Source organism: Sorex fumeus, unplaced genomic scaffold (assembly GCF_029834395.1).
Source record: "Sorex fumeus unplaced genomic scaffold, SorFum_2.1 ptg000009l, whole genome shotgun sequence".
Classification (NCBI taxonomy): Eukaryota; Metazoa; Chordata; class Mammalia; order Eulipotyphla; family Soricidae; genus Sorex; species Sorex fumeus.
Genome location: NW_026606066.1, coordinates 32058707 through 32074911, shown reverse-complemented (window position 1 = coordinate 32074911; position 16205 = coordinate 32058707). Strand labels below are relative to the sequence as shown.

The 16205-nt window shown below is 35.5% G+C and overlaps 1 protein-coding gene across 1 annotated transcript in view; it reads left to right on the top strand.

The window, feature by feature from the left end:
- The window catches only part of CCDC141 (coiled-coil domain containing 141), a 206218-nt gene that overhangs the window by 74345 nt on the left and 115668 nt on the right, over window positions 1-16205 (top strand). The window contains exon 6 of the mRNA XM_056110401.1: window positions 9527-9643. Coding sequence (XP_055966376.1) covers window positions 9527-9643 — 117 coding nt within the window. The remainder of the gene's footprint in view (window positions 1-9526; window positions 9644-16205) is intronic.

The window sequence follows — 16205 nt, the reverse complement described above, 5'->3', positions numbered from 1 at the left end:
GGACAGGCACTGCTGATGCTAGTGGGGCAAGAGGCCGGCTAGAAGTCCCTTCTATTTTTGGAGGGCAACTCTGGCTGCTAGAAAGAAAAATGTGCTGAAATGAAGACCGATCAAGTTATCAACTCCCTGGTCCAAGCGTCAGGGAGTCTCTGGCTCTTCCAACTCACAGATATGGCCGGGAAGGCTTGGGTGCTTTCCCAGAGCTGATACTGCCTCACTCCCTTGCTTGAGTCAAGCCAGGGACAATCAAGAGCCTCTGGATCTTTGGGGTCTTATCCCAAAGAAGAGAGAAGGAATTAAATACAAAGTGGTCAGCATTTACAAGCCAAGACCCTCTGGTCTCGTTAGACAGATCTTAGGTTATGTTTGGTTTGTTCTTATAAAAGGGAAAGGACGATCTTCGTAGAGATTTGTAGAGACAATTTGTTGAAACAAACTCTTTCCTCAGCCCAGGGTTCGAAATACACTGCACCCACCTCCCAAGTGGAGAGGTTCCAAATGGGTGCTGCCGTGCGCAGAGTAAAGTCACAGGAGGCCAAAGTCAGGAAGCCAAGGGAGCATCTTAGCTGCATATGACTCCTCTTGGCCCAGCCACCACCATGCTGAGACCACTCTCCGCACACCTGAAGGTACTGGCAGAGGGACAAATCCACGCGGGTTCCGGGGCCGAGATCTCCCAGCCTACTCGGATTGGAGTCGAGCACCCTCCACCCAGATCCTCCAAATTCCAGTAGGCGGGGGTCTCACCCACCACCTGGTCCCCTGGCGCTGTGTAATCCCATCAACGGCCAAGACTCAGAGACTATAAAATCTAGTTCCCGGAACCGGGACATCTTTTTGACATCTTATCATCTCATACCTACTTTGGACAAACTTGCAGGCTATCGAATGTAGCCTGCCCACAGGGCAGAGTCTGGCAAACTCCCCGTGGCGTACCAAATATGCCAAGTACCAGTAACAATGATGGGTCTCATTCTCCTAAAGAGCCTTGAATATCATCTCAGGTTTAGGATGAAAGAGACGTTACTGGGGCCTGCTCGATGCATTCGACGAATAACAGGAAGATGAAAATGAAAAATGATGAACATATCAGCACAATTTAAACAATACTTCTTCTTAATAAAGAAATCTCCAGTTTTCAACATAATTCTTATTTGTTTTTACTGTGTAAAAAATATGTGAGAAAAGAATATATATGTGTAGTTTTTTTAATTCAGAGAGGTGAAAATGCAATATATTGTCTAAGTCTTTAACATTTTCTGAATATTCTGTTGTGACGTTTTGTTGATATAGTGTTAAAGAATAACAGCAGGGACAATGAATTGGGTGTAACTTTGTTAGTAATGTGACTTGTATTGTTATCATGTTTCTAGATGAGTTACTTGGTAATTACAGAATATTACTACACTTTGAGTTGATACAGAGGCATTTCTTTTTTAGTGGGTAAAGAGTTTTAGTCAAGTCTATACTTTTATTTTAAGGGAATATATATAGAAACTTTCAAACACTTACAATAATAAAATATAAGGTTTGTCAATCATTTTAAGTGCTTAAAAGAAAGAAAAATTAAGTGAAGAATTAGAGCAAAGATTTTCAATGAATAATAATGTGGATGTCTGAATATCTAATGTCTCAGAAGGGCCATTTAAAATATACATTTAGTACTTTTCTATTTCTAAGAGCTTAAATTCTAATGGTTTTGAACTATAATAATTTTGTTAATTTTTCTTTGCAAAAGAAATTAAATGACCAAAATTATGGTGACTTAATATTTACACCAGTTGCAGGGGAAAAAGGCAAAAAAAAATCACACACTTTTCTGTCTTAAATTGGGATGTAATAGTCTGATAAATATAATCAGAGAAATTTTCTATCATTATTCCCCAAATGCAAAAGTGTGCATTTGTTTTATATTTAAAGATGAGTAGTTGACCTTTCTTTCCAACTCTACTATGTCTTATTTTTTAGATAATCTGCTTCATTAATGAAAATCAGAAGCAGCTTGGAGTATTTTGTGCATAATTAATTATGTTGGCAAGAAGATTTATGAATGCAATTTTTCTCAATTGCTACAATCAGGCATAAGTGAGAAAAACAAATAAATTAAAGCTAAGTTATTCATTGTCTCTTTGTATAAGAGAGTGTCAAGGACATCTAGGAGAATTAAATAAGACAAGAGGACAGATCATCTTTTTTTCACTACCCAGATCACATATACTTATCAGATACACATCTTTGTAGGGAAGGATGATGATAATAGAATACACAATGGAATATGTGGAAGGTGAGTGCCATGTATATCATGATCATGTTATATATCTAATCATACTCTTAACCAATAGGAGATTAAAATAATATCAGAGATGACACATATAAACACATTCTCAGGGCAAGAATCTTGTATCTGGTAGGAAGCTACAAAGCTGTGTATATGTATGTATGTGTAAGAATATACTCATGTATATTCTTTTTATGATATTGCCTTTAACTAAAATTTAGAATTTGAATTATTATTCAGTTTAAATTAATATGAGATAACATGGAAGTCTCTTGCTTAATGACCAACATATTACAAAGGTTTAAAGATAATATTTCTTTGTAACTTTCTAATACTGACTGATATGAGACCAAAATAAGGGTTTTATTATTTGAGAGATATTCAGTAGTACAACCCATTTACAAACATATGTGAATTTCTAACTACTAATATTAAAATTTATCATAGAATTTTATTTGAGCACATAGGCTTCTTTATAATTTATTCTAAATTATGTAACTGAAGCCGGTGGACTCCCAGGTGACTTATGTGAAACAGAGGATAGACATAGACACTTTCTCCTGATCCACCTGTCACCCTGGGTTCAGCTGGGAAGTCTAGAACTGATAAAGTCTATGAGACCCCTGCATGGTCCAGACCATGAGGTAGCCATCAAGCCATCAAGCTACACCTGATATCTACTTGTTCTGCACTGCATGGAAGTTAATCCCCACCACCCAATTTCTTGGGGAAGCAGTGGATTTAGACTGGAGCAAGAAATTGCTCTTTGCAGGAAAGGAAAGTCAGTCCTAGGCTTTGCACAGGTCTTTCTGGTACTTACCTTCTCACAGAAAAGAATTTCAGGGGTAGATGAGAAGTGAAGTAGAAACTACAGATTTTATTTGGAGAATTTGTTGAGAAAGAGGAATGAGGGAGAGAGAAGGGACAGAGGAAGAGATAGATCGATAGATAGATAGATAGATAGATAGATAGATAGATAGATAGATAGATAGATAGATAGATAGAAATGTGAAATGTGTTCAATAGAGAACACAAGCTTCTCCAAAGGTGGAGAGAATCCCTGCACACAAATTAGATTTATACATGAAACCACTAAAGTACACGTCTCAAGAGGGGAGATGCAGGCGACGTATGTTGTGCTTGGCCACAACACATGGACACAAAAAGCAGCACGTGGACTTGGGCAGCATATCTGCAGGTTTCTTTTGTTCATGTGGCTTTTATAGGGCTTCTCCCAAGCTGCCTCATGTTGGATTTTCAAGCTAGGTAAGAGTCCGTTGCAAGAGTGGTTGCCAAGGGGTTAACGTTAGGATTAGTTGATGGTCTTCTTTGAAATTCTTTTCTAGCTGCAATTTCTCTCAGAGAGGGACCCAGCATTCTCTGGTCAGTGCTGGTACCAGGTAAATGTCTTTTCAGCCTTCAATTCCTGTGTCCACAAGGTGGATCCTGATGGCCTTGGGGCTAGTTGGTTTTATCACCCCCAAGAAATCCTATTGCTATGGAGACCCTTCCCTATCTACCTACCTCAACCCTGCTATGAATTAGAGGTTACACAATTCAGATCCACAGACTTCTGCTTATACTGATTTTACCCATTGAACTGAACATCATTTCAACATTAAATAGTTGGAAGCAAAAAAAACTTACATACATACAAATAAGATTAAGAGTCTCATGCTCTACCGACTGAGCTAGCCAGGCACAGTGGGACTGGAGTGATAGCACAGCAGTAGGGCATTTGCCTTACGCGCAGCCAGCCCAGCAGAGCTGGGTTCGATTCCTCCGCCCCTCTCTGAGAGCCTGGCAAGCTACTGAGAGTATTCAATATGCCAAACACAGTGACAAGAAGTCTCACAATGGAGACGTTACTGGGCCCGCTCAAGCAAATCAATGAACAACGGGAGGACAGCGGACATACAAATAAAAGTTGATGGCAATCTTGTGAAATTAAGAAATCCTTATTGCCACTTTTTCTTATAGATGTATGAAGATAAGTTATTTTGTAAATCATAATAATAAAATATAGAAAATTAAGATTACAAATGGGGTGATAGATCATCGATGAAGCTATTTATAAAGGATTTTAGCTTTCCCATTCTCTACCATCAGAGAATACTGAGATTCTAGAATTCATGATTCCAGCAATTTATGGTTTTCCAAATTCCACAGAGGAAAGTTGTGAACATTATCTCTAAGATAATAATAATGAGCCAATAATTAGGTCAGTGAATATATTGGAAAAGAAACCCAATTCACATTTTTTGCTAGTTATTCTTTCCTTCCCTTCTTCCAGGTTCTCTGATACAAACATCACTGATACAGTTTTTGTGTCTTCTGCTAATTATTTTGTTTTGTTTTTGCTTTTTGGGTCATACCCGGCGATGCTCAGGGTTACTCCTGGCTCTGTACTAAGGAATCACTCCTGGCGGAGCTCGGGGGACCATATGGAATACTGGGAATGGAATCCAGGTCGGTCTCCTGTGAGGCAAAAGCTCTGCCTACAGAGCTATCGCTCTAACCCCTGCTAATAGTTTTTATTACCTAACAGAACAAATAAATATTTGAAATCTGGTTACTGCCTAGTTAAATACAGGGAACATCTTACAGATTTCATAATACAAAATAAAGAAATCAATATTCCTACTGTTGAATTTATGGGAGTTATTAATGATTGTTATAATATTTATGTGTTTTCAAAATATAACTGCACATTTAGAACTGTAACTGTAAAAAAAAACGATTAGCAGAAGACACAAAAACTATATCAGTTATGTTTGTACCAGAGGAGAAGGGAAGGAAATAATAACTGACAAAAAATGTGAATTGGGTTTCTTTTCTGATATGTTCACTGACTCAATTATTGGCTCATTATCAACTATAATAATTAAAATAACCCTACATGAGTGCATTTTTGATACTTTGAAATAGACTACCAAAATATAAATTAAGAAATAAATAACTGATGTTATTTTCCCTTTTAATCGTTTTTTTGGTCTCCAATAATAACTGGTTATTCTGCAAGAACTGTTCTTCCCATGGAAAGAAAAATGAAAGTAATTTGAAGAGATTTTCATCTTTTCTTAAGTATATCTGTTATTATGATTTGAATGTTTTATACCACTTTGCCTCCTTGAGCATGGTATTAAACAAAGATTTAAAAATCTGATTTTGGGGGTTGAAGTGATAGCAAAATGGGTAGGGCGTTTGCCTTGCACGCAGCCAACCTGGGTTCGATTCCCAGCATCCCATATGATTCCCCAAACACCGCCAGGAGTAATTCCTGAGTGTATGGGCCAGGAGTAACCTCTGTTCATCACCGGTTGTTACCCCTCCCAAAAAGTCTGATCTCCAAGTGTAAATCGACTGCAGAAAAAGATTGTATATTTAGGGCAGCATGCTTGCATGAGGAATTGCTTTGGGCAGCAGCACTTCTCTTTCTTCCCACTTAAGTTGTTCATCCTTAACCATATCCCTTCTTCTATTCCTTGCTTTCTCTGTTTTGTTCTGTCTTTGGCATAACCTGTTTAAGAACTAGAATTCTCAGTTTGTATTTGCTGATGCCTTTCTCATTGACTCTTGCTAGGAAGTATTCCTCTGGAGCTGGTCAACACATCTATTTTCTTCTCTAAAGCATTATTTTCATTGAGCCCCGAAGGTTGTTCACAGGATTGAGTCACACGTTAGAATCAGCATATATACCTATAATGTTGCACTTTGTTTTTTATCTCAAGAGAACTCTTCTTTTCTCCAACTGACTTTACAGATGGGCATGATGAAGGAACTCACTAGAAAGAAAAGCTTGAGTTCTGATTATGGCTCCTTCTACTTGGTGTTGTTGTTGTTGTTTTAACTTGCTTGTGTATCCATAGTCTAGTTGCTTAACATCCTGAATCCATTTCTTTAACTGTTGAGAAAGTATCCCTTCCTAGGAGGATATAAAGATTGAATGAGGGAATTTGTAATCCACGTACTCTAGTAATCTGAATCCTCTCTTTGAAAATCTGGTTCATTTCTCTTTCTTTCTTAATTTATCTTCCAGCATTAGGTTGAGTTGAGGATGAGTTGTCCTTACCCGAAATTAATGCCTCCAGTGTTTTGCTTTTTCAACTTTACTATAGTTTCTGGTACATTACTTTCTTCGAACTCCTTTATGTGTCTTCAGTTTTCTACGCTGGGAGGAAATACTGAAGTCTCATATAATCATGAAAGGAGATAAAGAAATCTTTTTACTACCTCCAGTTTTTTTCAAACTATCCTCCATCTCACCCTTTGTAAGCCAATAAAATTCTTTCAAAGGGTTGTTAGTTCTCCTACCTTATAACCCCCCATAAATTGCTCTTTTATCCTTACCATATGATGCCTCGTTTCACCATTCCTTTGTTTCTGCTATTTTAATAGACTTAATTAAGACTTAGACTTCTGATCAACATTTAATAAGGATGATCTGAATATCCTTGAATTTCAGAACTATTTAACAAAAATATTGTGAAAGTCATATGTGGTTTTAAATTTTCTTGTAAACACATCCAAAGAAGTGAAAAGTAATGATGTATGTCATTTAATTCAATAATTCTGAAATGATATTCAATATGAAATTCGTATTGACATTCTTAGCAAGAACTTTTCATTATTGTTATACTGTCTATAAAATCTGTTGTGTATTTTATATTTAGAGCACATTTCTATCAGTACATTAAAAAATACTCTATGACCACATGTGATTAGTAGCTACATATAAAACAATGCAGAACCACAAATTTTGACTGGGTTTCTCTGACTCCCCATTCTATCAAAGCTCTTGCTTTACTCTGAACATCCTTTATCCTCCTTTCTTTGCAGCTTGCTAATTTCGCCTTCCCCTTTTCTTCCTTCACTCTGACAAGTATCCTTTCTCTTCATCAGTACAAGATCTACCCCATTCCTTTTCTACCAATTTTACTTTTTCTAGAAACTAGAATGTCTTGTCAAACTGAAGGCATGGCCAGGAAAACAGCTGTTAGGTCAAACTGAAAGTTAGGAATAGATGAGAAGAGAGAAGAAAAATATTCTAATTTTTCTCCTTAATTCACCCTTACGCAAAACTGGTTTCAGTGCATATTTTGAATGCCTTTTGTTCTTCTTCTCCTACTATATCTTTTTCGACCCTTCAGTCATCCCCACTATTCCCACCAGCCCTTAGTGAACATTTGTGTTCTTTTGCAAGAAACCATGTTCTCCGGAATTTCCTAATGTGAATTTACTGTGCTTATCACTCAGGCTTTTAGACAACAGCTGATACAATCTAAATGCCCATAAATATGTTCTTGGAATATCTAGGCAGCTGTCTGCAGAAGCTACTTGAAGGATGTAATGGATGATTTACTGGGTGTCAGCATGTGATGGTTGACATGCTTTCAGTTATTTAGGGTGCCTTACTTAGAAGAGCTCTGAGAATCTATTCTGTGTGCATCTGACCATGCACATGGTAAATCTGATGTAAAATACGGCTCATATGTGTGAATGCCCCATGATGAAATGTTAACACCTCTACAATGAGCTGCTTAATTCTGGTTTTCATGCCAGCTTATCTTTTTGCTCCTTTCTTGGGTACATGTGGTATTAAAAATGTTTGTCTATATAGTCATCATATTTTATCAGTGAGATATGTTAATTGGGATATATGGAATACTATCAAAAATCTTTAATTATGATCTCTTACAGGGAAAAGCACTAGTCCAATAATATCCTTTGGGGGTTGAAATACTAATAGCCAAATACAGGTGATGAGATCAGTAGATAATTTTTAAAAATCAAAACAACCCACTCCTTGACTTTTACTGCTGTGGACATGTGCTAAATGAAAAGTCTCAGACTCTCACAATTGAATAGGATTATCAGAGGCTTCAGACTTTCACCTGTTTTTAGAGCTTAGTCAACACCTGTTTGTAATCCACTTTTTATTCACTTAGATTATCATCCGTCCCTCCTAAAGCATTCTTGAGATTTTTGAGTTCTCCTTACTTTAGCTACTAATAAACTCATTCTTGTTCTATTTAAGATAAGTAATTTTTAAAATGTTAGTCATTGTCTTGGTCTGTTTTACTTTGATGAAAACCTTAAATCATTACTCTCATTCTGTTTATCTGCATCTTTTATGAATAACATAAAATTAAATAGATCAATAACTCATAGGTCTTGATACTTTGTGGGTTTGAATATGTACATTATTTATTACTTGCTCCCAATTTTAATACCAGAAAAATTACTTTTAAATAATTATATACATATAAACATGCCGCTTTAGACAGGAGAACTCACAAATATATGCATTATGCACATATTACGAACCATTCTCAAGAAAATGAGGCATACTTCACATGAAAACTGGTACAAGGTCACCGCATTCTTTTCATTGCACTTATGTCCAAGCTATTATTTGACAAATTTCCAATCCACAAAGAGTGTTGCCCCAAACCAAAAGGTAAAAATAGAGAAATGGAAATGATGTTTTAAAGGCAGCTAACAAAGTGCTTAGCAGCTAATGGGCTCTGAGGAATCAACATGAGAATAATACAGATAGGATTTGAGAGTAAAAACACAAGTTTTGTCCTTTAATTGGGATAAGTAATCTACACCTAGGCACTCCATGTCATCAGTATCTGGTCAATTGATGTCATCATTAAAAAATGTAAAGTTACCTTCAAGTTCTTTACTATTTCTTATTCTAACATTATAAGGCATGCAATATGGATCTTTTCTAAGTGAATATGATTCATGCTTTTAGTCATTTATAATGTCAGTAGAATTTTAATAATTCCATTTATTTTCTGAATATCAATTTCCAAAAATGGTAGCAAACTAAATTTTTACATTGTCTCTTTATAGTAGAAAATATAATTCTACATATGCTGTTAAATATCTTCATGTGGGTCTAGGTAAATTTACTCAAATTCATATGCTTACTCAGGTAAGATGATTTATATTCAAAATGAATATAAATTCTTTTTGAGTAGGTTCATTGAGTAGGCTTTTTTATGTTAGAAGAGTTGAAATATTTTCTTCATACTGAAATATTTATTGAAGTATGTGTTTTTAAGCTTTTGGAGATTTTGTAAATATCAGATCATATTAATTTAATAGTTGGGGCTAGTTTATGCAAAAAAATTGAAATAGTTTTCATTTTAAAAGATTATGAAAATATCTCTGAACTTTTACTCAGTCGATTGTTTGAAATTTGGTCTTTTTATTTTTTTATTTTTTGTAATCTAGGTTACCTGTTGGTTTCAGAAAACCATAAGAGATTTACAAGAACAAAGTCTAGGTTCATCACTTTCTGACAATGAGGATCTAATCCACAAGCATGAGGAACTGATGATAAAAGCGAAGGTAAGAGACATTTAAAATATTGAAGGATGGATGAACTTATCTGCAATATGATTTTGTAGGTAATTTAGGGAAGAACTAAAAATTGAGTAAGTCACTATTTATATTAAGGATTCTGATAGCACTAATATCACAACCCATTGAAGTGGATTTCTGGAATAGTAACAAAAGCTAACAAAAATATTAATAATCATCTTGTTTTGAACAGTGTCAGATACTATAATTAGTAAGAGATTTATATTACCTAAAATAATCACAATACTAATGACAGATAGGTTTTATTTTCCTCATCTTACAGATGAAACTCTAACAAGTAAAAAATCGTCTTAGAGATGTAACTTTAGCAATGTCATGTATCTTGTCAGTGGTGAAAGTTGAGTTTAGCCTAAAATGTATCTAACTCCAGTGCCTAAGCTCTTTTTCTCTCTTTCTCTCTCTCTTTCTTTCTTTCTCTCTCTTTCTTTCTTTCTTTCTTTCTTTCTTTCTTTCTTTCTTTCTTTCTTTCTTTCTCTCTCTCTCTCTCCTTCCTTCCTTCCTTCCTTCCTTCCTTCCTTCCTTCCTTCCTTCCTTCCTTCCTTCCTTTCTTCCTTCATTTTTCTTTTTAAAATGTAGTCACTGTGAAATTACAAAGTTATTCATGACTGGGTTTCAGGCACACAATGTTTGAACATCAATCTCTTCACCAGTATGCACTTCCCTCCACAATGCACTTCCCCCACCCCTTAGCCTCCTACGCACCAGTCTGTCTCTATTAAGAGGCACTTTTTTAATAAAAACAATTCTTTATAAGATTCTGCACTGTGCTTTACAGTACTGTTACTAGTTGAGTTTCCCACGTAATACTTTACCATCTCACAACACCTCTTCCTCTAGACGGAACATTTTTCTCCACTGTTGTCATTGTCCCCTCCCTGTCTTATCTCCCAGCTCTCCTTCCCCCACATGGCATCTTTCCTAAACTCTTAAACACTATGTTTTGACATTAAGGAAAGAAATAGAAGAAGACACAAATAATGGAAAGGCATTTGCTATCATGAATTGAAAGAATTAATTTTTGATGTTTGTTTTTTGTTTGGGGGATACACCCAATGGTATGCAGAAGCTACTTCTGGCTGTGTCTCTGGGCTACTCCTGGCATTGTGTGCCTGCCGCATACAAGGCGAGAGCCACGTCTCTTCAGCCCAGAAATATTTTTTCCAAATGTCCATACTACCCAGAGGAGCCCACAGATGCAGTGCAATCACTATTAAAATACTAGTAATATTTTTTAAATCAAAACAGAGAATATAATACTAAAATTTACATAGAACTATAAAAACCTCCAAATAGTCAAAGTGATCTTGAAAAATAAGGACAAAAATGGAGGCATTATGCTTCTTGGCTTCAAACTAAATAGTAATAAAAACAGTTTGGTATTGGTATAAATGCAAATATACATATCAATTGATATTTTTAAATCCAGAAATAAACCCAAACCTATTTGATCAGTTAATTAATTTATGACTAAGTAGTCAAAAAATACAATTGGGAAAAAGTCATATCTTCAATAAATGGTATTGGGAAAATTGGATAGCCACATGCAAAGGAGAAAAATTGAATTTCTACTTCCCATCATGAACAAAAATGAGCTGAAAGTGGATTAAATACTCAAATGTAACATCTGAATTGTAAAAAACACAAGAACACAGGGTCTAAGTTTCTTGAATTAATTTTTATGAGTTTTTTGTTACTGAAAGTGAAATAAATAAGTGATACTATACCAAAAATCATATACATAACCAAAAATAGAAATAAAGTAGCAACACAACAAAAGACAGTTTATTGGATGGAAAAACATTTGTGAATCATGTATCTGATTAGTGTTAATATCCAAGTTTATACAGAACAGCCTCAACAGCAACAATAATGAATCCAGTTTCAAACTATACAAATTATTTAAATATGTACTTTCCAAAGAAGTCATGTACCCTAGAAGATACTCACTATTATAATTGTCAAGAAAATGCAAATCAAAACAACAATTAGATACTGCTTCACATCAGTTAGAATGGCTATCAAATAGACAAGAAATAAGAAATTTTAGGTTGAGGACTTGGAGTAAAGGGAGTGCTTATTTAGTATTGAGGAAATGTTGATTGAGGCAATCAACATGGAAGTTCCTTAGAACCTTTGAAATAAAATCCTACTCACCAATGATCCATCAATTCCTATTTAAGGTACTTTATGAAAGAAATTAAAGCCCTAATTTGAATGTATATACCCCCCGTGTCCATCATGGCATTATTTACAATTATCAAAGTATCACTTCGGGGATGAATCAATAAGGAAAATGTGTGTATGTGTGTATGTAGACAAACAAAAGGATATCTTTTTTTGTCATTTGTGATCATTTTAAAGGTGAATTATTGTTCCCTTGGGATATTAGAAATTTCTGTGAGACATATGTATGTATACTTAACATATATTATTAAATATAAATACATGTTATGTAATACAAATCATTTACAGCATTAAAGTGGGAGATGTGGAAATCAGTGTTATAAATTGTTCTCTTCTGAATGAGTTGGATGGATAGATATCCTTGACTGCAGGAAATTTGCAATTTTGAGTAAGGTTTCACACCCTAAACATATACAATGGATACTTCTTTATCCTTCTTTGTTTCAAGATCTATTTCTCTGTATATGCCTTACCCAAGTTAGAGAGGGCATATCAAGACACCACTTGCTCCCTCTCATGTGTTAGTTATTCACTAGACAGATTCCAGAGCTATTTCAATATCATTCTCAATGTCAAAAAATACAAGTATTATTTTCTGACATAAAAAAAATCATACATTAACAAGCAATGACACTTGCCCTGCATGTGGCTGAACCCAGTTCAATCTCTGGTACAACATATGATCTCCCGAGCATCTCCAGGAGTGACTCCTGAGCACAGAGTCAGGAGTAGCCCTTCAGCACTGCCAGGTATGGTTCCACCTCAATAAAAAAATTCCAATACAAACAAAAACAAAAACAAGCAATGATTAGATTGGTGGGGAATGAAGGCAAATGCCCAAATGTATTCTCATGCCACATTTTCTATGGAATCCAACTTTATTCTGTTCTAGACAGTTCTTTTCCTCTGAGGTCCAATTGCTTTTACCTCTTCAAGGAAGATTTTCTGAATAGCCACTTTATTCTCATTTGCTTGGCTGATGTGGTTCATGCAAAGCAAACTTTGTAACCTGGTATTAATCTCTACAGGAATGTTTAGGTTCTCTACCTAGACAAGTTTTATTTACAGTTGTGGAACTTTCCAGGAATTGAAAACTACAAAATAATTTGAAATGCAGTTTTCTGTATATCATGTTAGCAAAAGGAAGGCTTTTGGGGTCATAATGGGAGAATATAGAAGGTTCTCCTGGACTTTGGATTCTAATCAATGTGTTGAACAGTCTGTCTTTTTCTGGCTGAAGATTCCTCTTGGGAGGGTTGATGACCACTAAATTTTCAATTCCTGCTGCTAAGAATCAGTCTTCTTTCAGGAAGCAACCTTGGGGTGCCAGGAGGGAAAAGATTAATGGAAAAAAAATTTAGAAGCACCTCTGTTTAAATTTAGGTAACATTTTTCCTCTGACTTCTTATTAAAGTGTGTTTGTTTTGAAATAATTTTCATGCCACCATCGTTGGCTAGTAATCCCTGTTTCCATAGCTTGAATGCTGTGTTCACTTTATGCACTTTGTTGGTACAGACTAGATTCATGTGAGGATATGGAACACACCTGACAAGGCTCAGGGCTTAGTCCTGGTTTTGTACTCAGGGACCATACCTGGTCAGGCTTGAGAGACTTTATGGGGTGCTGGAGATCCCTTCCAGTCTTTAGTATACTAAGTAAGCACCTGCCTGCTGTATATCCAGCTCTTAGGTGGGGACTTTGAACAAATTCCGAAGTCTGAGTCTCGTCTCATGCCCAGAAATTTCATGTACTGTGTTTGAGCCATCAGGATTTTAAAGAATATTCAGAGTTGGATAGATAGATAACAACTAGAGTGCATGCAGAGCACATAATTTGTATGATATAGGAATAGGCTCAATCCCTACTACTGTGTGGTTTCCCCAGAGAATCACCAGAAAGGACATAAGTACCAAGTGGGGAGTAGCCTGGGAAAAAAGTAGGTGTGGTCCTAAACCAAAATATACAAATGAATGAATAAATAAAACTGATTAGCAACTTTCAAGTGTTGGTATTTTAGTTTAAAAATGAATTCATATTTGCTGCTTTGAAAAAAGAAGTGTAGCATACCCTGAGAGTCTGCTTACAGAACTAAATTGGCCATGGGGTTGTGATGGGTGACTTAGAGGCCCTTGAGACTTTGGTGGAGGGACGCTGACTCTGGTGATGCTTGTGATGCTGCAACACTGTATGCCTGAAACTTTATTATTAACATCACAGTGTCTCAACAAGCTGAAAGCTAAGAAAAACAACAACAAAAAACCCACACAAAGGAAGATCTGACAAGCTCAAACTCGTTTTTCTATACAGAGTGGTGACTCTTGACTAGAGTTCTATTATAGTTGATTCCTTTCGAGATCTACTCCAGCTTGCCTTCATGATCTTCTCCTTATCTCCCTCTTCTGCTTTTGCTTGACTGATTTATATCATGTGCCTGGGCCTTGCAGCCCTTGAGTTTGAGACCCAATAGCGAATAAAATACCATCAAACGGAGTAGAAGTTCAAACTGATTTACTTTTTGATTCCTTTGAATACATTATAAATGTGAAGAACAGGAGGGAGTTAGACAGGAAAAGTCACGTAAGCGAACTATTGAAGTTTGAATGACAGGGACTTTAGGTGGAATATGATGTCTTATGAGATGAAAGCTATTAAAGCCCATTTTAAGTCATAAAAGAAATTTATAACTTTTTAGTCAAGGCTTCGCTGCCAGATCACAGCAGTTGAAGTTCTTGAAAATATAACATCTCAGAAGATGCTTCCTAAGCCTACAGGGTCTGAAGACTTTTTTTCCCCTTAGAGAATTTGTACAGAACTAAAGATTAAGAAGACTTCCCCACATATTTTATACATCTCCATGCTACCCTTTATTTCTATAGATGACTCTGTATTATTTATAAAATTCCTGAATAGCAAAAATTTTTGAATTATTGGAGGGATACAAACCAAAAATGGTATATTGAAACATCATCTTTAATATTTTAATATAAAAGAATTCACATTCCTCAGCCTCAAAATTAAAACCATCTTCTATGATTCATCTTCTAATCCGATTTTCCAAGTCATTGAAGATATTTTCCAGTTGTTGCTGAGTGATTTTGTAAATTGGATTTGTGATCTTGGCTGTAAGTTCCTTCAAATATTATTTTTGGAAATCTTTTTTAAAAAGTTTTATTGCCATAGAAATCTTATTCAGAGGAAAAAGACAAGTTAAAAGTTACAAAAATATTCATCACTATGAGATAAGAAAGTAAAGCAGAATCTTTTGCAAGCTTATTTGAATAATTTAAATGCATGATTATCATCAATAGACTCATTATAAGAAAGTGACTTTTAAAAAGTATGTTTCATTGTTCTGATATACAGCATATCTCATTTTGGAAAAGTTAGAAAATATCTAAAATTTTAAGAAATTAAAATTACTTGTGATGTGTAGGTGTATGAAAATTGAAAGAAACATATACTTAAATTAGGCATTCTAGGATTTTTTATCTGTATGTGTATACATTCTATATATGTGATTATATTACAAATTTTATTAGTTTTGCAGTGTAAATTTTCCAATTAGTTTATAATGTAAACATGTCCCCACTTGTATAAGTAATTTGAATGCTTTGACTTCATTGCATGTTATTCAACCACGTAGATTCAACCATTGTAGGAAGCCATGCATATTAAAATATGGCACTATAGAGAATGGTACACATCTCATTTGGAGTTTAATTGCAACATCTCTACTTATTTATGTTAGAAAACAATTCAGTTGAGTAAACCTGAGAACAATTAGTTTTATTATATGATTTATGTATTGGGAAATGTGCTATCTATCTCGTAGAGTGTGCTTGATGGAGTACAAAATAGAAAGGTTTTATAGTTAGGAAGAAAGTGGATGGATATGTTCATTGCAACATTATTTACAATAGTCAGTGTCTGGAACAGCCTGAGCGATACACAGTGGTAGGGTTTTTGTCTTGCGCACGGCTGGCCCAGCCGAGCCAGGTTCAATTCCTCTGCTCCTCTCAGAGAACCCGCAAACCACCGAGAGTATCTTGCCCACACGGCAAAGTCTGGCAAGCAACCTGTGACATATTCGATATGCCACACACAATAACAACAAGTCTAACAATGGAGATGTTACTGGGACCACTGGAGCAAATTGATGAACAACTGGAGGATAGTGCTACAGAGCTACAGTGTCTGGAAACAATACAGAAGCCCAACAACAGATGAATAGATAATAAATTGGGGTGTATACACTATGAGAAAAGATAAAATCATGAGATTTGCTGCAAATTGGATGGAGTTGGAGGGTATCAAGCTAAGCAAGCTAAGCAAGTCAGTAAGAAA